The sequence below is a fragment of the Peromyscus eremicus genome, chromosome 5 (assembly GCF_949786415.1).
Source record: "Peromyscus eremicus chromosome 5, PerEre_H2_v1, whole genome shotgun sequence".
Taxonomy (NCBI): Eukaryota; Metazoa; Chordata; class Mammalia; order Rodentia; family Cricetidae; genus Peromyscus; species Peromyscus eremicus.
In genome coordinates this window covers 100,569,889-100,595,999 of record NC_081420.1, presented here as the reverse complement: position 1 = coordinate 100,595,999, position 26,111 = coordinate 100,569,889, and the positions used below count along the sequence as shown (strand labels likewise).

Sequence of the window (26,111 nt, the reverse complement as noted above, 5' to 3'; positions counted from 1 at the left end):
CCATCACGGCAGTGAGGCATGGCGGCAGGCACAGGAAGCTGAGAGAGCACTTCTTTAACAAGAACAAAGCAGTAGGGCATGGCTATGAACTCTCAGCTCCCGCCTTGCCCCAGTGACACTGACATACTTCCTCCAGCAAGGCCTGCATGACCTCTTCAGATGGCACCAGGCGTTCAAATGTGTGAGCTGGGAGGGACACTTCTCATTCAACACTTCTGTTACTTTTCTATTGCTGTGATAAAAACACAACTGAGGCAAACTTAGTTTACTTGCGCTTGTGGTTTGAGAGGGTGAGGGTCCATAATGGCAGGGACGGTGGGTGGCAGACATGGCATTGGAGCCAGCTGAGGGCTGAGGGCTCACATCTTGAACCACAGCAGGGAGCTGAGCTGACGAACCCAATGTGAACACACTGGGAACACAAGGTGGCTTTTGACACCTCCAAGTCCTCGCCCGGTGACAGACTTCCTCCAGCAAGGCCATACCTCCTCCGTCTTCCCAGTCTAGATGCACTAGACTTACAGGGGACATTATATTCACACCACCATACTATCACAGGATATTTCAGATCCTTTCAAGCAGAAAACCAGGAAGGACCAGTGCTCTGCCTGAGGTGCCAGGACAGGTCTGCTGTGACGCTGCTGGGTACCTGGAGGCTGATGTGCATCTGTGGGAGAGAGCCCACCCCGGGATCCCTCTCTTCAATGCTCCAAAAGAACAATTTATTTAGAAATCTTGAGCCTGCGGGTTATATAAGCACAGATCTTCATTTTAAGCCTGGCTCCTGGGTTGGCAGCCAAACCCATGGTCACTTGGATAGGCAACTTTACCAAAGCCTTCTAGGCTCACCTTCTACAGGACGGCAGCAGTCTGGCCTGAGAAATCGTGCTCAGGTGTTCTCCCAGCTGACATGCTATTCCTGCTCTTTGGCTTTGTTAAAACCCTGGCTGTTGTGGAACCTGCTGTGTAGACCAGGCTGGCCTTGAACTCGCAGCTACCTGCCCCTGCCTCCTATGTTACATTCTCTTTGTTTTAGGCTGTGCTGGAGACTGAGTGCACGGTTTCACAGGTGCTGGGCAAGCAAACCACCACCGACCGAGATACACCACTAGCCTATTTTCTTTAGAAATCAAAGGCCCCATTGGGGAAGTCACGGTCCATTCTGCCCACACATGGTCAAACTATTAAACAGAGTAAGTTGAGACAGCCGTGCACTTATTCAGTAAATATCCAGTTCATCAAAATGGGAAAGCTTTGAAGTCCAGTTCGCATAGCCTTAGCTCAGGTACTCACTCAGCCCTGGACTTCTACGTCAAGGACCTGCTCTTTAGATGATTCTCCACATTCTGCCTACCCCAAGTTTCAGGACTACGGCAACCTTTTTCCTAATTTTTTTTGTTCATTTTTTTGGAGAAAAAGTTTTAACTGTCTAGTTTCTTTTCCAGGTTCTAAAAATGGCAACCCCATTTCAAACCTTCAACTCAGTGATTTGGGCTCTATCTTGTTTTAAACTTTTTACTGGCATGTATCCCGTAATGGGCTCCATTTTAATGTTTTCATACACGCATGCATTTTGATCATATTCACCCATTACCCCCTTCCTCCTCTTTTCGTGTCTTTCGTGGGTGTGTGACCCAGTGAGTTGATTTAGGATTACTTACAGCAGTATACCAACAGCTCCACTACTGAAGACTGCCCAGCAACCACAGCCTGGAGATCCGCAGGAGGGAAGGGCCTTGTGGGTCCTCCCCATCTCAAATTTAAACTATGTACATTTCTTTTACCCAGTTAGATGTGGCAAACTTCTCCATTCTAGACTAAATTCATTTGCCCTTCGTATCTCAGAATCTGAATGAACTTCTGTGACCTATGCAGGTTTTACCTACAGCCCTTTACATTTAACTGTCAATGTTTGTTCTGACTGGCTGGTGCTTTGGCGTGTCTATGGGTAATTTGTGCTTCCGATCTTAACCTCATTCATTTAATCGTTAAGTTTTGTTATAGTATTTTTAAACTTGTGAACATTTTAACCCAAGTGGTACACTTGAAAATTCTCAAGGATGTTGTGGGTGTTCAAGGAATTGACAGGGCGGGGTATGGGGGTGCATGCCTTTAATTCCAGTACTTGGGAGGATAGCCAGGGCTACATAGTGACATCTTCTCTCAAAAAACATGACAAGATGACTTGACAGCTGGGTGACTATCCCGTGTCAAATCCCTCATTGTGGACATTCATTGTGACACGCAGTTCATTTCTCAGCATTCCATTCTTAGCTAATACTGCCATTAACTTGGTGCCCAGTTCCTAGGACCTGCTGCTGCAGCCACTGAAGATCATTTTGCTTGCTCTTGAAAACAACACAAACCACTACAACAGACTTAAAAACCAAGTCATTTAATTGTATCTTTGAAGGTAAACAGTACATGGACCTGGGACCCCGAGCCCTAAGAATGCTAGAGTTACAGGTCCACAATGTGGTGTGGTCTGAAGAGTTCAGAAGGGTCAGAGCTCAAGTGTCTGGAGCACAGAGGATGGGATCCAAGAATTCCATTTAGCAGTTTTGCCAATTACCACCAACAGATCCCATGATCTTAAGACAGGAAACCACACTCAATGCTGGTTTTAAGGGTAAAAGAATGAAGAATGCCAAGGTTACATCGTTCCCCCCGCATCCCCAAGGCATGCAGCTGGAGCTGCAGTGTAGGGCTGTGAGCTGTCCTTTTGTCCATGAACTCCACAGACGCCCCAGCAAGGGTGACAGGCAGAGCGCTGTCAGGACATCTTTTTAACAAGCACTGACTGGGACAAAGAACCCTCGAGCGGCACACGGAGTTAGTTTATAAGATTTTAATTTACATAAAAAGCCACACCATTTACTTTTTCTCCTTTTTCTCTTCTTTCTTCCCGTCACTCTTCTCCTTCTCTTTGTCGTCTTTTCTCTCCTTCTTGCTCTCTTCCTTCTCCTGTCCCTCCTTCTTCTCTGCATCCCGATTGGCGATCTTATTGTTGATGAGGTTGTGCAGGGCGACCACAGAGCGGATCAGTGAGGCCAAGTACACCACCACCATCTGGTCGTTGGTCTTCAGGTAGAAGGCCTTGACGAACTCCTGCAGGCTGGCGTCCGGCAGCAGGTTGAAGACGTCCTGCAGCTGGTAGATGATCTGGTGGTTGATGGGCAGCTTGCCACTGGTCACTTTCTCCAGGTAGCTCCTGATGTCCAGGAGCTTGGAGTTCAGTCCCTTCAAACCATGGACCTGGTTTGTGATCCGCTGAGAGAGAGTTCCCACTGTAGTGTCCTTGATGTCTCTGGAACAACCCACGAGAAAGGCAGGAAGAGCATCAGGTTACATGCCCACAAATGTAAGGGCTGTCTGGGATAACAGTTCAGATCAGCAGTAACTTCCTGGTCACCGGGGTCTTTGGAAACTTATTTTTAACTTTATGTATATGTGTGTGAGTGCAACGCTCTCAGAGGCCAGAAGAGGGCATCCGATTCCCCTGGAATTACAGGGAGTTGTGAACTACCTATCTAACAGGGATGCTGGGAACCAAACTCAGGTTCCCAGCAACAGGCGGTGCTCCTAAGCACCCAGCCTCCATCTCTCCAGCCCTCATGGGTAACCTTGTTTAGTGCTCTGCCTTGGCTTCCTTGGTTTATACAGGATGATATTTTCCCACCTGTTTCGCTAATGTTGAGCAGCTTAAATCAGTCAGTAATCATTTTCAAAACCCCAAGGTTTGAAAATCTTTCAAGTATGGCTCACAGACAAATCCCATGCCCGGATGAAGATTCTCTGCAAAAACAGTGTTCACTGGAGAGCACAGGCCTGCGTTTACACATGTGAATCCTGTCACAGTCATACATCCTCAGTCAAGACACTTTAGACGTGAACTTGTTCAACCACGTTGATTTATAAAAAATCAAAGGGCTAGAAGTGGTGGCTCACGCCTTTAATCCCAGCACCTTACAGGACGAGGCAGGAAAATGGTGACTTTGCCTAGCCTGGGCTTCAGTGAGACCCTGTTTTCAAAAGCCAAAAGGAAAGAAACCAAAGGCCCAGAAAGGGGCTGTGATTCATTTCAAGAGAAGCATAGTGGATAAGCTGACCCTGAGCTCAACTCCTAACATGTCCTTTCCACACATTCTGTTCTCTAGGCAGCTGACTCTGGCACTGTACAAAGGCCTCACCTGCCTCATCCCTCCTCCCCTTCCCCCCCACCCCGCCCCCATTGGCCTCGAACTCAGAAATTCACCTGCTTCTACCTACCAAGTGCTAGACTTAAAGGTGTGCACCACCATGCCCAGTGTGCACGCCTGCTTATCTATATGTGCACCATGTATGTCTCTAGCGCCCTTGGAGGAACTGGAGTCACAGGTGGTTGTGAGGTGTCATGTGGGTGCTGGAAACTGGGTCCTCCTGCAAGAGCAGCCAGGGCACCTAACCACTGAGTCACTTCTCTAGCCCCCACCATCTCACCTTAACAAGTGTTCCACTCCAACCTCCTCAGCTTCCTCTGCCCCAATTTCACTGGTCACGTGCTCAAAAGTTTTTGATGTTGGCGTTCCGTCCTGCGAGAAGAGGCTTAACTATTGTTATTTATTTTCAACACGCCAACCGGCATGTTTCTCTTCTCACACCCGAATCTTCTGCTGCCCGTCAGCATGTTTCATGGCTGTTTGCTTTAAAAAACAAGTCTCCAGGGCTGAGATGGGTCTGCTGGGACACTGTCATTAGCTGTTCACATCATGTCGCCACTAAATTGTTCTCTCAAGAAATTTTTCTGGTCAAGGAAGAGTGTGGCATTCCCTCAAGCCCATCCTTGGGGATCAATGCTCAGAAGACTCAGGTGAAGAGTTCAGTTATTTTTAGAATGGAAAATACAGGACCCCTACATTTGAGGCACTGATGCCAACCAATTTAACCTAAACATGTACTGTCCCATGAATCAAATGACCTAAGAGCCCCAAATGTGATACATCGAGTAAGCAGTGGTTTGAAGGAAGACAGACACTTTTTAGCCTGTCTGTCAGCAGAGGCTGTGCCCTTCCTATGAGGGCTCTGTAGACTACGGGCTCTACCAGCTTGTGCAGAGTGAGCTACAGGGCCCCGGACAAGTCTCATATATCACACTGGACCTGCTGAAGTGTGGCTGGTTCTCATTTTATTCAGGATGGTGTGAGAATCCCCCAAAGGCACCGTAGTCTTTGGACACTAAGCTGGCCCGAGCCTTTCAGTCCTTTTGGACTCCTGACAACCGGGTCAAGACCAGGGATAAAGCTCTACTGCAACCGAACAACACATTTGGATCTAAGTTCCCTGGAGCTACAAAACAAAAACAAAAAACCAGGACAAGGTTTAATGTACGCTGGGAGGGAGCCACCCTAGAACATCCTTGTTGAAATTCTAGAATCGTATAGTAAGAGAAATATTACAATCTCAGTCCCTCCTGACTCTAAAGACTGGGGTCTGTGGACAGCCTAATACAAATACTTTGTGCTCACTCCACAACCCTGTTATATCAGGCTCTACCCAAGAACTCACAACCAGCTTTCCTATGGATAAAGGCTGGCTACTGCTCACTGCCACCCAAGGGCACTTGACAGCTCTTCTTGCCGTATTTGAAATTGGGACTGAAATCTTCAAAAGGCTCCTGTACACAGTACTAGATCAGGAATTAGCTCTCGGGCCTGGCCTTTCCTTTGCTGTGAAGGTCTCTGGGCATCATCTAACTACTCAGGGCTTTAGTTTCTTTAGTGAAAAAAGATTATAGGTTTCTTTGGTCCTTTTCTATTTCTAAAATCTGATGATTCAAAAACTCAAGGCTAGTCTGCTAGCAGGAACCAACATCTTTTTGTTACAGAGTTAAAGATCTGTTCAGTTGAACATGAAAAACAAAACAAAAACAAAACTAAAAAACCCACCCAAGAACTCGCTAACCTCATCTCCAGCCCAAAACAAGTGACTTACATCGTGAACTTCTTCTACTGAAATGTAAGCTTCGGTGGGAAGTCCCAGGTCCTTCGGCTTCACGTCAATAATGACCAACACCTGGCAGAAAAACACAGCTTAGCAAACGTCCCTCCTGACAAGGTCCAACTTCAGCCTTTCTTCTGGTCACGCAGACCATTTTCTTCTTCCAATTAGAAACAAGTCAGAACGGCAGCAAAAAATAAGTTTCTATTTCACACGATCCATCAAGTCACAAGAGCCCAAATGTCAACCTCTGCCCCACCCTCCCAAGGCCTTACTGACCTTTTTTTTTTTTAAATTTACTTTTAAAAATTACACTTTGAGAAAGCGAGCGAGCGTGAACGAACAATTGTGGGAGCTGGTTCTCTCCTTCCCCATGTGGGTCCAGGGAGCAGACCCTGTCAAGTTTGTCGACAGGGGCCTTTCCTCACCAAGCCACCTTGTTGGTCCTCCTAACCACTCTTAACTTTAACTTTCTCATTTATAAAGACAACATATAGTTCCTGAGAGGATTAACTCAGTTATGTACATGGCACTCAGCAGGTGCTGTTACTTGTTAAATATACTAGGTTACAACAGATTACTTGGAAATACACTTTACTGCAAAGCTTCTGGAGAAGCGGCAACAGAACGTCTGTTACCCAGGTCCTGATGACGCCCCCGAGTGGCTGGCACAGTTCTGAGAGCAGTGTACTTACAGAGTTGGGGCAGTATCTTTTCATGAGTTCATTGATGGCAATATCGTTCTTGTGCAGTTTGGGGCCTGTGTGGTACCACCCAACTATTCTTTCTCTGGCTGAGAAGCAAAAACTTAGTAAGTCTTAATTACTTCACCAAGATCTGTGCAATTGGTTCAAAATAATAAGAACAGCAGTACTTAAGTTTTCTATATTTTTGAGAACTCCTCCCCGCCCCCCCAAAAATCTTGACACATCTGTGAAATCTAAAACCCCAAAACAGAACTCTAAGAAAATAAGCACCATGTGACCCAGACACATCTGTATCCCAGACTTGCTTAGGGACTAGTCACACGTGAAGCAACCAGATATCAATTACAGAGCAATATGAACAAATGCACGTTCCCGCTCCACAGGTGGAGCTGTGTGGTGGGGGTGAGTATAGCCACAGAGACGTAGCTGCTGCACTGAAATAACATGAAACAACACACCTCGCCAGCACTAACGCTCTAGGGGCTTGTGGACCCCAGGGCCAGCCCTGCCGCCAGCCCAGATGGTCTACATGGCCTTAAACCACTACTGTACTTTATCTATCCTGCCTCATTTCTTGATTATCCACCACAGTCTATTTTCACTTAGTCCAGCTAAGGGAATTGATCCTTGACAATAAACAAAGCCACCAGGTTTGTGTACACACACACACACACACACACACACACACACACACACACACACGAGCAATTAGGAACTCAGACTTACCATTGACCTTCTTAAACATTCCATACATGTTTTCCAAATAATCATGGTCTAAAAACCAGACAGAATCATCTTTGTCATCTTCATCAAATGGTACTAAAGAGAGGGAAAAAAGAAAATGAAGACTTCTCCTAGGGCTAGAAGCTCAGTCACAGTGGACCCTCAGCCCTCAGTTCCAACGCTTCACTTGTCCAATGCAGCACTGCTTTGCCTTCATCCAAAACCTCCAGACTTCCAGCTACTCTTAAAATGCTAAAGACTCAGCTACCCCCGGGAAGAGCCTCAAAAAGGACAAACACACTCTGGCCTGCTAAAAGCCCAGTTCTTTCTGACATTTCCTGCATGGCCAATTCTATACAATACCCACTGTCCTTTTATAGACCACGGATCCTGCCAGCAATAAATGTAACGTTTTGGTAAAGATTCATGACAGGGTGTAAGGTCTCCCCGCCATTCCCATCTTTCTCCTTGCTCTACCACAGCCAGTGTTCAAATGTTTTGTGTATCCCGAAGGCTTGTTCTGAAATAAAGCAGCCGCACTTCTATGTTTCCCCAATCTGTAGCAGCTCTTGCACTCCAAGAGATGAACAGCTGCAATGGAGACTACAAGTGAAAACTATGCACTCTCTGGTCTAGTGTGCAGCCATTAGGCTCAGTCAGCAATTCCGAAATAGGATCTTCAGGCTGTATAAAAAGCGCTCACTTTCCATAAGTAAACCCACATTCTAACCATGCTCAGCAAAATCAAAAGCTTATCCTTTACCTGCAAAACTGTTGGATACATCAAGTACTTTCTTTTGCCATGACCCCAAAAGCACACCAACAACCCGCTTCTGGTTTCCAACCTTGCCGATTCTGAATGAGAAAAACAAGTGCTCAGTCTTTACAGGCACGCAGACACTCACTCCGCCCCCACAGTTAGCTACTCAGTGGCAAGTATCAACAGCACAGATACAATTGAGTTTACCCGGGAACTAAGTCCATAAACAAATGTAACAGGTTAGTTCCTGGTATTAAAGATAAGGAAACTAGGCTACCACACACTGGAAGGTTACTTCCTAAAGACTGCAGATACTTGCTTGGAGAAAATTCATGCTTTTTTTTTTTTCCTTTTCTTTCCCAGTTTTCCTTTGTCCTTTAAACTGTCTTCTCTACACTGAAATCTCCTGGGGATGGGATGCCAGAGTGGCACAGCCAATACCAGAACCTCCGTACCATGGCAACCAGCTCTAGGAGATGGACTTCATTCTCTGAAGGGCTGGGGGCCCGGGAGATTCCTATTCCGAAGCCCAGAGTGTGCCATTTTGCAGCCTCTCTCACTGGCTTATTAGGCCAAGACAGCAAGAAGCTAGTGACTAAGGACGGGGGAAAGGCTGGGTGAGGGAGAAGGCTTCTGCTTCCTGTCAGTCTCCATCTCAAACCTCATCTGTGGTTTTCTGCCAAGGAGGGAGAAGCATATTGCTCTGCAAAGAAATCTTTTCTGTAACCACTAGCAAACTTTACTTTAATTCCCTGCTAAGGAAACATACAAGCCACAGTTAAAATGATCTACCCCTCTTCACCAGTCCCAAGTTTCACATCAGTTTAACTGCAGTGGTTTGCTTAACACGGAGCCTGGCAAATCAATACTAAATTTGGAGTACTGGTAGAATGAAATTAAGGGTTCCGAATTCCTGGTGCCCCCGCCCCCACAATCCACTGGAAATACCTCAGTGTGAGTTTCCACATGTCAATGGAAACCACCCACGGGCCTTTTAGTTCACCAAAGTCCATTTGTGTCTTCAGAACCCTGCATCTGTTCTACGACACAGCCACCAGCAGTGTCTGCCCTTACTTGGTTCTTATTAAGTACTGGAATAAAACTGAAGCAGTACTCAACTATTAGGGCCCTAGTAATCCCAAGGGAGTAAAAGTGGAGCTGCTGTAGAAGGCCCACGGATCCAGTTAATACCGAGGCACCTAGGAGCGATACAACTGAACCCGGAATCAAAACCCTCCGCCTCCAGGTTGTTTTGGGATCTGGTTGAGTTAGCTGCACAAAGCCTGGTTCGGGCCGGGCACTAGTACGACTTTATAGCAAGCACAGGCTCCTTACTGGATTTTTCACATTTGTTAATTCAACTAATTATCTTGTAAAACTTCCAAACACGTGCAACAGGTCTGGCAGGATGAGCGGCTGGAGAAGGGTGGTAGTGGCAGGGAGCTAACCAGGTGAACTGTAGGACGGCCCCAGTCTGTACCTGCTTCACTATTTAAGGAAAAAGCGGGCACCTTATCCACATTTTTAAGGTACCATCCAACCAGATTCCCGTTTAAAACTTGGTGGTTACCACCAAGGCCCATCCACAGAGTCGTTCATCGGGGACGCCGAGACCAGCATTTCGGTGACAGCTTTCACAGGCACGGACACGAGAGACGGAAGCGCTGTCCCCGGACACCGAGGCGCTCTGGTCAAAGGCGCGGCCGCGGCGGGGTAGCACGGTCCAGATTCCGGTCACTCACCAGGCGGGCCAGGCCCCGGAGCGGCGGCCGCGGCGGGGGTGCGAGCGTGTCAATCGGCTCGGCGCCCCGCGGTGTGGAGCCGCCAGGGTCGCCCGCCCCCCACCCGCGTCCCCGGCCGCCGCGTTAAGCCCGGAGCGCCCGTGACTCAGCAGCCCTGCGCCGGCTGGCCGCCCCGCGCCGCCCCGCTCACCGGTTGAAATGATCCACCACACTGAGCAGCACCAGGGGGTGCACCACCACCTTCTGCACCGCCAGCTCCGGCATCGCGACACAGCCCGCCCGCCGGCCCGGCTCCCTGCGACCCACAAACACCGGCAACCGCAGCGGTACAGGCCGCTCCTCCAGGCCCCAGCACCTCCCCTTCCGGTTTGACTGCCGCCGCAGAGTCGACTTCCGCTCCCAGGGTGCTTCGCGCGCGCGCCCGCTCTGTCGCCAGGGCCGCCATCTTGAGAAAGGGAAAGGGCCGACTGTGGGAATTAACGCCGTTGATGAAGCTTGACTTGGGCCTCTCCTAGATTTTTGCCTCAGTTGCTTTCAGGCTCACCCTTCCTCGCTGTCTGAAAAATTGTAGAAGAAATCCCCAGAAAAACAAATAGTAACAGATTATACTCTGCCAACAAAACTAGCCAAGTGTGGTGGTCCATCTATACCTTTAATCCCTGTACTCAGGAGGCAGAGGCAGGTGGATCTCTAAATTTACTAGCCTGGTCTACAGAGCGAGTTCCAGGACAGCCAGGGATACGCAGAGAACTCCTATCTTGAAAAACCAAAACCAAACAAAATAACAAAACACAAAGCTATTTATGGAAGTAGACAGGGCTATAATTTTCAAATTTAATCATGTGATGACTGCAGGTGTTTTATTGTATACGGTCCCTTAGGAAAGGGAACTGACTTTTTCAGAGCTATTCTGGGGAACATTATGTGCTTTGGGTTAAAAGTTTACTAGTTCACAGCTATTATTTAATTATTGTTTTTGAAAATGTTCATGTACCCAGGTGTGGTGACACATGCCTTTGATCTCAGTAGAGAAAAGTCTGTGTGTTCCAGGCCAGCCTGATCTACCCAGCAAGTTCCTGGCCAGCCTGGTCTACACAGCGAGATTCAGGCTAGCCAGGGCTAGTGAGACCCTGTCTAAAAACTGCTAATGTTGAGCTGGAGATGAGTAGCAGAGTGCTTGCCTAGCATCCACAAATCCCTGGGTTTGATCCCTAGTACCCCCAAATAAGAAATGTTAATACACTTATCAGAATCGTATTAAATTTCTGTTTTGTTTTTTCTTTATTTTGAGACAGGGTCTGGTGTAGTCCTGGCTAGTCTGAAACTTATTATGTAGACCAGACCTGCCTCTGCTGGGATTACAGGTGTGAGCTATCATTCCCTCAAAATAAAGTTGAAGAATGCATTCTTTATTTCTGGTCATGCACATTTGTTGTTGGAACAGCAAATGGTACAGAGAGATAAAACAGAGTAAAGATTTCCCATTGTCTCAACTTGGGATATGACCAATGCTCTGGAGGAAATATTTGAAAGTTTTGAAGAATTCTGATTTCAGAATCTGATAGTTGCCATCATGTCTGTTTGTTTTGGGGCTGTTGGACTTGACAGCACCACTCACATTTAACTTTTCATCCCTGAATCGTGAACGGGAAGAATGATTTATGTGTTTTATGGTTGACTCCTTCAATTGCTGAGGAAGCCTGATCTTTGTATCTCTGAAGAATTGGGGTGCTTGTGCTCGGAACCTCCTTTCACTGTCTAGGGAGCCTTTTGATATCCGTTGTAGGTCTCTCCAATCACCTTTCACTGCAAGTTTTTCTTACTTTGCAGAATCTTGCTTTGGGTTTTCTTTATTTTCTTATTTAAATTTATTAATGTGTGTGTGTGTGTGTGTGTGTGTGTGTGTGTGTGTGTGTGTGTAGGTCAGAGGACAACTTGCAGGAGTTGGTTCTCTCCTTCCACCATGTGCTTCATGGGGATCAGAACCAGGTCGTCAGGCTTGGTGGCAAGCACCTGTACCCACTGAGCCATTTTGCTGGCCCCCTTTTAATATTTTTTTTTTTTTTTTTTGGTTTTTCGAGACAGGGTTTCTCTGTGTAGCTTTGCGCCTTTCCTGGGACTCACTTGGTAGCCCAGGCTGGCCTCGAACTCACAAAGATCCACCTGCCTCTGCCTCCCGAGTGCTGGGATTAAAGGCGTGTGCCACCACCGCCCGGCCCCTTTTAATATTTTTATTTGACATGAATCAGATGACTTCTACTACTTCCTAAGAAAACAGAACTTTTAGATTAGGAAAATTTGGGGCTGCGAAGATGCCTCAGTTAGTAAAGTGCTTGTCATGTAAACATGGGGACCTGAGACTGGATTCCCAGCACATGTGTGGAAAGCCGGGTGTGTTGGTATTGTTTATAACTTCAGAATGGAGGGCTAGAGACAGGCAGGTCCTTGGAGTTTGCTGGCCAGTTAGCCTAGCCATAGAGGAAGCTGGCATAGACCTATGGCCCCTATACATGTACACACAAGCATGTGCACCTGTATGCATATGCACACATACAAATACACTCACATGTACACTTCACACAAAAATTTTTTTAAAAAGAAAAAAATCCCTAAAGATAGGGTTTTACTGTGTAGCCCTGATTGTCTTGGAACTTGCTCTGTAGACCAGGGTGGCATCAAAACTCACAGAGCTTTGCTTACCTCTGCCTCCTGAGCGCTGGGATTAAAGATGCACACTGCCACACTCATCATGAAAATTTATTTTGTCAACCTTCATTATACAACATGTTAAAGCATGCTTGCTGGTGTGCAGTGCCTGATTCGGAGTGGACTTCTTCATTTCATGCCTCACACAACGCCGTTCAGCACAGGAGAGACGTGTCTAGTAGAGAAAGAGCTTGGGCAGATTTCCCCTCTAATTTTGTCCTCAGAGATTTAGTGACTATTGAGTGATCAAAGGCTGATTTAATTTTCCTTATGTGTCAAATAAAGCTTAAGATGGGAGTCCAAAGGAAACATCTTTTTGATGAACACATAGAACAGATATAAAGATGACAGATTGAAATAATAAGGAAGGCATTTTTTTCATGTTGCACCCTGATTTTTAAAATATGGAAATGACTTTAAATAATCCCTGACACGGGAGCTACTCCTGGTGGCTGAATTCTTTCAGAGTAATGCAGAAGAGTTGGGTGGCTGTGGGAAACTCACTGTCTTTTGTTCATCAGATTCTGGACTTAACTTTTTGGGGACCTGATGAGATTTTACGGATAATCTGGTTTTCTCTCCTTTGATCATTTTTGTCTTTGGTTTAGGGAGTTAATCTTCCTGACCCAGGATCTTGAAAGGGTTCTCATTTTTGTTAAATACAGGAAGGGAATAATGGTCCTGTAAATATTCTAGCAATATCTTGAGTGCTGTGACCTCCAGTTTTCATCTTATTGAATTTAGAAGAAAGAATGAAGGAGGAAGAGGAGGAGGAGGAGGAGGAAAAGGAGGAGGAGGAGGAGGAGGAGGGGAGGAGGAGGAGGAGGAGGGGAGGAGGAGGAGGAGGAGGAGGAGGAGGAGGAGGAGAAGAAGAAGAAGAAGAAGAAGAAGAAGAAGAAGAAGAAGAAGAAGAAGAAGGTGTTGTCAACAACAAGGGACTTACCTCTGGCCCAAGTCTGTGTCCATTGCTGGGTTTCAGAGACAGTCATCCTTGAGAACACCTGGTAAGTTAAAGTTTCCAGAACCATATTTAGGCACAAGACCCAGGATGGACCCACCTTAAAGAGGCAGATTGGTTTGGTCCAGACTCAGACTTTGGAGAGAAAATGGTAATTGTTGAGACAGTAGGCATCTGCACCCAGATGTGGGTCCTCAGCTTAGTTCCTCACGAATTAGGTATGAGTCCAGAGTACCAGGTGGCTAAGGTGTCTGAGAAAACAGAACATGTAGAGAAATACCCACACAAAGGTATGGGCACTGATCACAAGATTTCTCTAACAGAGTGTAGTTCAGAAGGCGAAGACAAAGCATCTTCCCCACTGAAGAAGTTTGGCTCCTAGAGGAACCAGTACTGCAGCAGCAGGCGGCTGGTATCTGTAGGAATTGCTGGTGTCAGGCAATTCCAGCAGCCTGTGGGATGTGAGGACATGCAATAGATTGGGGTCAGAGCAGGTAAAAATAAAGCCAAGGACACCACAGAGAACTGCCTGAGCTTGTGTATATGTGCAACTCCTTTGGAGTTCTAGAACTATCTGAGGTTGGAGAAGCATGGCAAAATAATAGAGTGTAATTTAGTCATTACTGTGACAAAGTACTTGGCAAAAGCAATTCAAAGGAGGAAGGTGTGAGGGCTGGAGGGATGGCTCAATGGTAAGAGCACTGGCTGTTCTTCTAGAGGTCCCAGCACTCACTTGGTAGCTCACAATTGTCCTTAACTCCAGTCCAAGGGAATCCAATGCCCTCTTTTGGCCTCCTTGGGCACCAGACATGGACACACAGGCAAAGAAAACACCCATACATATTAAATAAATAAATAAATAAATAAATAAATAAATAAATAAATAAATACCTTAAAAAAAAAAAAGGTGTGATGGCTAGTTTTAATTCTCAACTTGACACAAACTAGAATCACCCAGGAAGGGCCTCTAATGATGCTCTAGAGCAGGTTGGTCTGTAGGAGATTATCACTGAGTCAGGAAGAGCCTCCCACTGTAGGAGGTGCTGTCCCCCAGGAAGGTGGTCCTGGGTTGCTTAAGAGTCAGGAGAGCTGTCTGCTCTTGACTGTGGATGTAAAGGAACCTGCTGCTCCTAGTTCCTGCCGCCTTGACTTCCCAGCAATGACGGGCTGTGACCTTTGTCAGGATGTTTTTATCACAGCAACAGGAAATGAAACTAAGACGGAAGGTTTGTTTTTTTTTTATTCTGAAGAGGGCACAAGATCTTGTTACAGATGGTTGTGAGCCACCATGTGGATGCTGGGAATTGAACTCAGGACCTCTGGAAGAGCAGTCAGTGCTCTTAACTGCTGAGCCATCTCTCCAGCCCCATGACTGAAGCTTTGTTTTGGTTCAGAGTTCAAGGGTACAGTCCACCATGGGAGATAAGGCATGGCCGCGGGGGCATGAGGCGGCTGGGTACATGTATTCACAGTCAGGAAGCAGAGAGAGATGGACGCTGGTGCGTGGCTCACTTCCTCCTTTCTATTCAGTCTGTAATCCTAGCTCATGGAAACATGCCGCTCACAGTTAGGGTGGGTCCTTCCAGCTCAGCTAATCCAACCTAGACACCCTCTCCTGTGCATGCCCAGAGATTTGTCTCCTAGTTGGTTCCAGGTCCTGTCCCATTGGCACTATTAACTATGATACAAGAAGGCAGCACTGGCTAATGAAGCCCCAGTTATATGTGTGTACAAAACGGTATAGCATATTCCACCAAAACGGCCTCCAAGTCTCTGTTAGCTCTTTTTAAAAATGCACATTTTTCTTAGGACTAATCCTTTAGATTTTGTATCACTTTATAATCAAAGTAAGGAAACAATTTAAACATTTTTACCTTTTATCCATCAAACTTATTGTCATACAAGAAAATACCAGGAAATGAGAAGTAGGATCTTAGTAGTGTGACGTGGCGTAAAGCACTTCGGGGCATAACTGTGTCTGTGTGCACTGGACTGTGCTAATGCTATAATGGCCCTGTCCATCTGTTGTAATGGAGGTAATCTTTGGAAGATTGTTAATGTGCTTTCTGTCTCTTGCTTTTCTCATGCAAAAAATTTACTCTGGTTTGGGGGTGGCATCCTTCTGTGAGGAGGGTATAGGCCATGACAAAATGAGTCAGAAAATGTCTAGCCTCAAATATGAAAACAGGGACCTTTCCGTGTGTGACAGTAATAGCTCTGCAAGCTAGGGCTTTGTCTTGAAAGAGAGTTTTCTAATTGTTGTTTTGAGATAGGATGTCATGGAGCCCACACTGGCCTTAAACTTGAGACTTGGTGAAAAGGATGAGCCTGAACTCTTGATCTTCCTGCTTCCACATCTCACACATTGGGATTCTAGACCTGGACCACCACATGCAGCTCTACCCTCACATCTTCTGATTTTTATTATTTGCAGCCTAGGCTGGGGCTCTCAGTTTGTAGGGGACTCCTGTAGTTTAAAGAGCTGCCCTGCTGGGGTCTGGAGAGATGCTCAGCTGTCTAAGAGTACTCACTTCTGTAGAGGACCTGGGTTCTGTTCTCAGCACTCCCATGACAGCTCACAGCCACGTGTAACTCCAGTTCCAGGTGATCTGACACCCTCTTCTGGCTTTCCTGGGCACCAGGTATGTATGCAGTGCAGATATCTACATTCAGGCTGTTGTAGAATATTATTTAAGATGTGTTACTTTTGTTTATGTTGGATTTGTTTAACTCTGTGAAGCTGTGTTACTGTGCCTGTGTAAAACACCTGATGGTCTAATGAAGAGCTGAATGGCCACTAGCAAGGCAGGAGAAAGGATGGGTGGGGCTGGCAAGCAGAGAATATACATAGAAGGAGAAATCTGGGAGGAAATGAAAAAGTAGCCTGAGAAGGAGGAGGACCCCAGGGACCAGCCACCCAGCTACACAGTAAGCCACAGAGTAATAGTAAGATTAACATAAGTAAGAGAATGGGAAAAGCCCAGAGGCAAAAGACAGATGGGTTAATTTAAAGTTAAGAAAAGCTGGCAAGACACAAGCCAAGCTAAGGCTGGACATTTATAATTAAGAATAAGCCTCCATGTGTGATTTGTTTGGGAGCTGGGTGGCAGGCCCCCCAAAAGAGCAAGAACAACAACATAGGCAAACACTTATACACAGAATTTTAGAAAAGAATTACCCTCCCCACCACTGAGTCTTAGGTAAAATCATGGAGAATGAAGGTATTTTAAGGGAGGTCAGGGTGGCATGGTTATGGACAAGATCAAAGTGTTTCTCCTTTGGCCTTTGCTTCAGCCAGACAGATAAGTGAGAGTACCAGGAGATAGGGAAGGTTCTTTCTTGATGAAATTTTGGATGATCTCACATTGCTCTGTATCTACTTGGGCACAGCCATATTAACTTGATGGCACAGAGAGGCCAGGAGAATAAAGGCTTTCAGATTTGACTACCAGAGCCACTAATGTCCTCACATGGCACATAGAGGGCGCACAAGCAGCTAGAGGTGATAGCCCGGCGAGGGTGGAGCCCTAGCCTTCCTAGCATAGGATACCTGAACCAGTCCTAACTGATTGTTAGAAATGTGGAAGTGGGTGCTTCTAGAAGTACTTTCTGCTACTTTTCACAGATACCTAATTGGTCCATGAGCTGGGATGCTTTAAGGGCTTCATGACCCTCTGATCCCTACCTGCTGTAGCTTCTTTATGTACCATCTGTGTTGAGAGAATCTTTTTCCTGGAGGGGATTAGGTACTCTCTTAGTTAGGGTTTCTATTGCTGTGAAGAGACACCATGACCACAGCAACTCTTCTAAAGCATAACATTTAATTGGGGCTATCTTACAGTTTCAGAGGTTTAGTCCATTACCATCACAGTGGGAAGTCTGGTGGCATGCAGGCAGACACGGTACTGGAGAAGGAGCTGTGAGTTCTATGTCTGGATCCACAGGCAGTAGGAACAAAAAGTGAGACACTAGGCTGGCTTGAGCACCTGAGCCCTCAAAGCCTGCCCCCAGTGACACACTCCCTCCAACACCACCACCACCACACCCACTCCAACCAGGCCACACCTCCTAATAGTGCCACTCCCTGTGGGCCTATGGGGGCCATTTTCTTTCAAATTTGTTTACCCTTCTCCAAGGTCCTAAAGACAAACCAAAGAGTTCAATTTCACCAGAGTTCCCTTAGGGGAAACCAATGAGTTTATTGGACTTACTTACAGAGCCTGGGTGAGGGGTTACTCACAGGGCCTTGGGTGACCCAAAGAAGCCATACTGGAAAATCTTCACCCAGCATGGATAGTGGTGTTCTTTATAGTTGCGTGGGTGAAGATCCCTTCCCTATAGTTGCTGGGTTGGAGGCCCTCTCAGCCTATATGCCTGATTCCCTTCCCAAGACCCCTGAGGCCATGTGCAATTAGGGAAGAACTGCCTGCAGCTGCCTGGGAGGCGTGGCTGAATACTCAGATGAGGGTCCAATGACTCTCCTGACTCCTCCTTCTGGGAGGGAACATCACCAGTCAACAAGCCCAGCTGTGATGATCGTTTCCTAGCAGACAGGCCCGTCTTAGGAAGATGGCAACTGTTGGGCTTTTGAGTTAGTCTTGTGCAACAGCCTAAATGCCAGCCATGCTCGGCGCTCCGTCACCGTGAGTTCTCATTCGTGTACTGGGACGCTTGCATGTGGTTTTGCTCTGCCTTCTGCTGTCTAGAGAACCACTAATACATCCTACAAGTCTCAGCTCAGGAACCTTCTCGAGGACCTTGGCCCCAGCACAAGCATATTAAAGTATTTAGCACAAGACATTTTTTTCCTTTCTTTCTTTAATTGTGTGTGTGTGTGTGTGGTGCATGGTGCATGTGTGCATGTGTGCATGTGCCACCCTATGCATGTGGAGGTCAGAGGATAGTTTCAGAGAGTTGATTTCCTCTCCTTGCACCGTGTGGGCTTCAGGACTCAAACTCAGGACATCAGGCTTAGTGGCAAGCATCTTTACCCACTGGGCCATCTTGCTACCTGCCTTCCACCTCAGGCTCCTTTTTAATCCAGTTTCTTCTTCTGGGTTCCGACAGTAAAGTGAGGGGCCTTGCGGGGTGGAGGATTAGTGCTGCTCATCTTTTTGTGTGCCACTGCTTGGCTACACTCTAAATGTATCTCCCAACGGTCATATGCTAGCAGCTTTGTCTGGGGTGAGGCAGTGTCCAGAGCTGTGGGACCTTCTAGATACAGGATGCATTCCTTACTTTCCTCATTTTTGTGTGTGACCTCATTTGCTGTGACCAAACACCTGATGGGAAGCAGTTGCAGGGAGGAAGGGTTTATTCTGGCTTAAGGTTCCAGGGGATACCATCCATCATGAAGAGGAAGGCCTGCTGGTCGCATTTCATCCTGTCAGGAAGGAGAGAGCAAGCAGGAAGTGTGGCTGGGCTGTCAAACCTCAAGGCTTGCCTTCAGTGACCCACTCCTACCTGCAAGGCTCTACCTCTTTCAGAGTCCATGGCTTTCCCAAACAGTACTACCAGGGACCAAATGCTGTACACTTGAACCTATATGGGGACAGTTCACATTCCAGCTGCAGCACGGGCTTGTTGGGAGGTGTTCAGGTCCTCAGAGGTATCAGGGTAGTTCTCATGAGGTCACAGTTACTCACAAAAGTGGATTGTTAGGAAAACAGTGAGCCAGACCCTGGGGCTCTCTGGCTTCCTGTCTCCTGCGGTGGTTGCTTCTGTACCTATTCCCAGCATGCCGAAGCTGCCTTAGTTACTGTTCTACCGCTGTGAGGAGACACCACCACCACGGCAACTCAAAGAAGAAAGAGTTTATTTGAGGCTTACAGTTTTAGACAGTGAGTCCGTGGAGTCTATGACCCTCACGCAGGGAGCATGGTGGCAGGCTGGCAGATGTGGCAGTGAAGCACCCCTGAGACCTTGAGGGGCTTTACATCTAGAGACACACTGTGGTCATTTGAATGAAGCTGGCCCCCAAAAGCTCATGAGGAATGGCACTATTAGGAGGTGTGGCCTTGTTGGAGGAAGTGTGTCACTTTGCGGTTGGGCTTTGAGGTCTCATGTATGCTCAAGCCACACCCAGTGTCTCAGATCATTTCCTGTTGCCTGCAGGCCAAGGACTCTCAGCTCCTTTTCTAGCACTATGTCCGTCTGCATGTCACCATGTTGCACCATGAAGATAATGGACTAAACCTCTGAAAATGTAAGCTATCCCCAATTAAATGTTTTTCCTTGATAGGAGTTGTCATGGTCATGGTGTCTCTTCAGAGCAATAGAAACCCTAACTAAGATAGGCAGAGGGAGCTAACTGGGAATAGTTTGAGTCTTTGAAACCTCAAAGCCCATCCCCTCCAACAAGGCCACACCTCCTAATCCTTCCCAAACAGTTCTACCACCTGGGGACCAAGTATCCAAATATATGAACTTATGGGGGGCATTCTCACTCAAACCACCACAAATGCCATTATTGGGGCTTCTTGATTGTGGAGTTTTAGCTTCCCAAATCATAAAATAAACAAAGCTCACATGTTTGTGGCTGCACGCACCCATGCATGTGTGTTTGAAGGTCAGAGGTTGATGTGTCTTCCTCTATCACTCTCCACCTTATTTGTAGTTTTTATTTTAAAATTAAAAATATTAGAATTATTTTTTATGTGTATGAACATTTTGCATATATATATATATGCGAACATTTATATGTGTGTGTTTGTGTGTGTGTGTGTGTAGACCACATGCATGTCTGGTGTCCAAGAGGCCAGAAGAGGGTATTGGATTCCCTGGAACTGGAGTTACATATGATTGAGAGCAACAAGTGGCCTTAACCACCAAGCCATCTCTTCAGTTCTTATTTTAAAGATTTACTTTTCTTTCATGTGTATTTGTGTGCCTGTTAGTCTTATGTGCACTACATGTGTGCATGGAGACCAGAAAGAGGGTGTCAGGTCTCCTGGGACTGGAGTTAATAGGCAGCTGAGAACTGCCCAGTGTGTGTGCTGGGAACAGCAAGTGCTCAAAACTGCCGAACCATCTCTCCTGCCTTCTGTTTTATTTTTTGGGATAACGTTTCTCACTGAGCCTGGAGCTCACTAGTTGGTTAGTCTGGCTGGTCCTGGGATGCCTCTGTTTCTGCCCCCAGGACTGGGATTTATCAGCTGGCTTTTTATATGGGCATCAAAATTCATGTTCTCATGTTTTTACAGCAAGCACTTTACCCATGGAGACATCTCCCTAGTCCACCTCTTTTCTTTGTAAAGAACCTGGACTCTGATGTTTTGTGATAGAAACAGCAAATAGACTAAGCCAGTATCTCAAGGCAGGCTGGTGTTGGGCACATAATATCTCTCAGCTTGTTGACGGCATGTAATTCAAAGCTATGCTTTCAGAAACCTTTAATAAATTTATGGTCTTTTTTTTTTGTTCTTTCTAGGAATGTGGGTAAATTACTATCAGTACGGTGAAGAGCTTTTGTGCAAGCTGTGCTGACCTTCAGGCCGCTCCTGAGCGTGTTGGATCCTGTCTTAAGTTTGAGGAAGCCTGAGTGAGCACAGGTCCAGCCTTCAGTTTGTCCACTCCTCTCCAGTGGATGCCCAGGGTTCCTGCTTTGCTGCATATGGCATTTTCCAGTGAATTTGGGGGCTCTTGATAATGCCAGAAACACAAAGTTCTTGTTTTAAAATAATACTGTGTAAATACGTCAAATGTTAATGTGAAATATTAGTCGTTCATGCTTCAGAAAAAAGCTTGGAAAGAAATACACCAGTTGGCATCATCCTTGAGTAATGATGGCTAGTTTATCTTTCACTCTCTTTCTGTGTGTGCAGGTGTGTGAGTGCATGGGTGAACACATATGCACGTGCGTTTGTGTAGGGTCCAGAAGTCAATGGCAGGTGTCTTGTCTATTGCTCTTCACCTTACTTTATTTTATTGGAGACAAGGTCTCACTGTGTTACCCTGGCTGTCCTGGAACTCACAATGTAGACAAGGCTGATCTTGAACTTATGGAGATCCACTTGCCTCTGCCTTCTGAGTGCTAGGATCAAAGACATGTGCCACCATGCCAAGCTCCCATTTTAAAATAATTTTATTAAGCATTTTAATACTCCTGTGTGTATGTGTGTGTGGGTGAAGTAAGTGTCTGTGCAGTTGAGTGCACTGGCTGCTGAGGTCAGAAGAAAGCATCAGATCCCCTGGAACTCTTGTTCCAGACAGTCGTGAGCTGTCCCAAGTAGTTGCTAATAACTCTTAACCACTGTGCCTTTTCTCTACTCTCTCCGCCCTTTGAGACAGAGTCTCTCACTGAGCCTGGAGCTCACTGATTAGGTAAGACTAGTTGACCAATGAGCTTCAGAGAGGCTCCTGTCTCTGCCTCCTCAGCACCAGGGTTATAGAAGCACACAACTGGTACTGGCTAACCTGTGGGTTATTTTCCTCCATTGATTAAAGAATTAAAAGACAGGACAACGGCTCAGTGCAAAGTGGAAGTTTATTGACAAATATTATAGACTTCTTGGGTGGAGAAAGCCCTCCAGGGCTGAGGGGACCATCAGCAACGAAGAAGAGTGGGGTTTTATTTGGGGTTAGGGCATCCCATTCAGTAACTCCCTCTCCCCCCATCAGAATGTTCCCAGGGGCCTGCCCTGAGAAGATTCCTCCCAGAGTCCTGGGGAAGAAGCTACATCTGGGGGGAGTTATCTGAGGGAAAGAATCTGTGTGCACCATGCTCTTCCATCCGTTTACTTTACCTCTCTAAGACACAGTTCTATCTCTACAGCTTCAGTTCTGTCCTGACACTCAGCTCCTCTCTGTCCCTTCTTTTTCTGTCCCCTTATGGTTTTAGTCAGCTCCTACGCTTTCAAGCTCATCCTTGTCTTCAGTTTCTCTGTCCAAGCTCATCTCTTCTCTTCCTACTCTCTTGACATGACCCAATCCTTATTCTCTACAAAAGATCTACCTTGTTCCTTTCTCGAGGCCATGCAACTCTGCCCTACCATATAGAAACTCTGCCTTGTCGTCTGTCCCCCCGCCCCCCCACTCCCCATGACTCTGGCCTAACCAGGAATCCTGCCCCACCCTTCACTCCACCTGGATATGCAAAAATCCTTTGTTCTGAGTCAATTGCTCTGGAATGATATTTTCCTTGTCTGGGGAAGGAAGGTCTGAGTTTCATTTGCACAAGAAACAAAGCTATGTTCATAGCAGCATTATCTGTAATAGCCAAGACCTGGAAACAACCTAGATGCCTGTCAACTGAAGAAAGGATAAAGAAAATGTGGTACATATACACAATGGAGTACTACTTAGCAGAGAAAAACAATGATATCATGAGGTTTGCAGGCAAACGGATGGAACTAGAAAATATCATCCTGAGTGAAAGTAAGGAGGACCCCAGGAAGGATGCATGGATTGCCCAGTAATGGAGAAATGGATGAGATCTACACGAGCAAACTGGGGGTGAGGGAGTTAATGGAGGGCAAGGGAAGGGGGATGAGAGCTTAGGGAGCAGGAGGTTTGAGCTGGAATGGGAACAGAGTGGGAGAGCAAGGAAAGAGATACCATGATAAATGAAGACATCATGGGAATAGGGAGAAACAGAGTGCTTGCGGGTGGTGTGTGTGTGTGTGTGTGTGTGTGTGTGTGTGTGTGTGTTTCCCAGGAATCCATAGGGATGACTTTACCATAGACTACTGTCAATGGTTGAGAGGGTGCCTGAGCTGGCCTACTCTGGTGGTCAGATGGCTGAATACCGTGACTGTCATTATGGAGCCCTCATCCAGTGACTGATGGAAGCAGATGCAGAGATCCACAGCTGGGTCACAGGTGGAGCTCCAGGAGTCCAATCGATGAGAGAGAGGAGGGATTCTATGAGCAAGGGATATCAAGACCATGACTGGAAAATGTACAGAGACAACTAGCCAAACTAGTGAAAATGCATGAACTGTGAACCAATAGCTGAGGAGCCCCCATGGTATTGGACTGGACCCTCTGGATAGGTGAGACAGTTGTTTGGCTTGAACTGTATAGGGGGCCCCAAGACAGTGGGATCAGGACCTGTCCCTAGTGCATGAGCTGGCTTTTTGGAACCTAGTGTCTATGGTGGGACACTTTGCACAGCCTTGGTGCAGGAAGGAGGGGCTTGGACCTGCCTCAACTGAATGTACCAGGCTCTGCTGACTCCCCATGGGAGACCTTGCCTTGGAGGAGGTGGGAATTGGGAGTGGGTTGGGTGGGAAGGCTGGGGGGTGGGAGGAGGGAGGACAGGGGAATCTGTGGTTGGTATGTAAAATGAATAGAAAATCTCAATAAAAAAGAAACAAAGCTATGCATCTATAGTCCACTTGTCTCCTAGGTGCTGTGGGGGTGTTACCCAGTGGATCAACAGGAGGTCTGAGAAGTCTATGCTTATTTCTATGGCCTAGTAGTATATGAGGGCACAAGAATTTCATAGCAAGAAACAGTTGAATATTAAAAGTTGAACGGCACCAAATATTCCTTGATAAATGGCTTCCCTCTAGAAAGATACCTTAGTCTTTCTAGGTATAGTTTTAATATATGCAGCTGGATCTCTATAATATATTCTTGCAGCTTGCAGCAGCTCCCCCTTTCTCTGTTACTAAAGCTATGTGCCCTGTCTGTAGCAGGGATTGAGTCTCTGTTAGTCTCGATTAGCTGGGGAAAGAGACCTCCTCTGCTCTTCGTGGTGTAACAGTACAGAGACAGGTCCCACGTGAGCAGGGACAGCCTGTGTTTCAGAGAAATGGAAATTTACAGCTGGAGACAGAAAGTCATGAAGAGATGGAAACTAACTCCCCATCACTAGGGGTAAAAACCATACAAAATTCTAACGAGTTATTACATTTCATGGTCTCCTAGCCTAGTGGCCCACAGCCTCACCATCGTGCCTGGGCTTGTATGTGGATGCTGGGATTTCAACTCTGGTCCTCATAATTGTGCACCAAACTTCCCGAAACTACTCAACCATCTCTTTGGCTTGTATTTATTTACTTATTAATAATAATATTATTATTCTTTTTCCAAGACAGGGTTTCTCTGTGTAGCCATGGGTGTCCTGGAACTAGCTCTGTAGACCAGGTTGGCCTCAAACTAACAAAGGTCTGCCTGCCTCTGCCTCCAGAGTGCTGGGACTAAAAGTGTGTGCCACCACTGCCCAGCTGTTTGTTTATTTTTGAGAGAGGGTTTTATGTAGGTGTCAAACTCACTGTGTAGCCAAGAATGACCTTGAACTCCCACTACTCCTGCCTGCCTCTACTTCCTAAGCACTGAGACTGCAGGCGTGCACGACCATCCCTGGTTTATGTGGTGCTGGGGCATTGAACCTACGGCCTTGATCACGCTGGGTGAGCACTCTAACAACTGTGCTACAGGGTACAGTTTTCAGAAGGGGGAATGAGTGAAGGTAGAAGGAGCAGGTCTCCGGTGTGAGAGTGTAGTGAATTAGCACTGTTTTAGGAGCATGCCAAGAGCTCGGTAGATGTCGGTAGACATAACTACTGTTAGAACAGAGATGCGTCATCAGCCTTCTATCTTATGACAGGGAACAGACGTTTTGTGTTTTTATTACCTGGTGTTTATTTTTTAGGCAACCCAGAAGAATAAGAGGTGACACTTTCTTTTGCCTTTACCAAATATTTCTTTATCTTTTGCCTGATGTATTTTTATTATGAAAATAGTATTTTTTTTTTAGAATCCTTTTCACTAAAATTGCACCTGTGACCATTTTGATCTTTCCAGTGGCTGTTGTTGCAGGGAAAATTCGATTTGTTTAAAGAGGTCTCCTGCTTTTTTTGCTTTGTACAGGTGATGGCCCTGTGTGCTGGCCTTGGATCCTATGTGGCTGTTATTCATCTTGTTGTTGTCATATTTCATTTAACTGCAAATTAAAAAAGAACTGAACAAAATTACAGCAATTTCTGTTCATATCCAGGAAATAGAACTCTCCACAGGAACCCTTGCATGAGTTAGAAAATCATTTTGCATTGTGCTGCTAGGCCCGCAAGGTGCCCACCACGGAGCACGGCTTGCCTCTCTTGGATGAAGCCCAGAGAGCCCTCAGTGCAAAGACCGTGGGAAATCAGCCAGCTGAAGAGCTCATTTTCTTTCAGGATCAGTGTTGGAAGCCGCTGCGATTAAAACGAGGTCCTGAGATTGGGAGTGGAGCACCCACAGCAGAGATTATGAAAAGAAAACCTGGGAGGTCACGTACAGCCTTGGGAGCCGCTTCAGCGAGGGCCTCACTAGACCTTTATTTTGAATTTATCTCTTCCTTCTATTAAACATGGTGCCAATTTTAATAAAAACAGCTCATTAAATTAACATAAAATAAGCCAGAGAACGGTTTTTTTGGGGGGTGGGGGTGGGGCCCTTCGTCCATGGTAGGCAAGCGCTCTGCCACTGAGTCCACTCCTGGCTCCACAAGTTAATCTCATCTTTGTTTTAAAGTGCCTTGATCCCACTTTCATTTTTTTTTGTCATTCTGATACTGGTTTTGTTTAAATTTTTTGTATTGCATTTTTATTTAT

At 46.4% G+C, this 26,111-nt stretch overlaps 1 protein-coding gene and 1 long non-coding RNA gene across 3 annotated transcripts; one reads left to right on the top strand and one right to left on the bottom strand.

Annotated features, from left to right (window-relative positions):
- Positions 1-2,379: 2,379 nt before the first annotated feature.
- On the bottom strand, positions 2,380-10,276 carry Psmd7 (proteasome 26S subunit, non-ATPase 7). 2 transcript variants are annotated; one of them, XM_059264041.1, is made up of 7 exons: positions 10,099-10,276; positions 8,170-8,261; positions 7,410-7,502; positions 6,672-6,769; positions 5,971-6,051; positions 4,480-4,571; positions 2,380-3,307 (listed from the first exon to the last, which is right to left on the bottom strand). In XM_059264041.1, the coding sequence occupies exons 1-7, from the start codon at positions 10,170-10,172 to the stop codon at positions 2,875-2,877; spliced, it is 963 nt and encodes a 320-aa protein (XP_059120024.1). In that variant the 5' UTR covers positions 10,173-10,276; the 3' UTR covers positions 2,380-2,874. The 2 variants fall into 2 exon arrangements, with proteins under 2 accessions (XP_059120024.1, XP_059120025.1); XM_059264042.1 differs by lacking the exon at positions 10,099-10,276 and adding an exon at positions 9,678-9,882.
- Positions 10,277-19,261: 8,985 nt separating this feature from the next.
- LOC131910687 (uncharacterized) lies at positions 19,262-21,279 on the top strand. Its single transcript, XR_009379199.1, has 2 exons — positions 19,262-19,777; positions 21,002-21,279. It is a non-coding gene; the product is annotated as an uncharacterized LOC131910687 (long non-coding RNA).
- Positions 21,280-26,111: the final 4,832 nt, after the last annotated feature.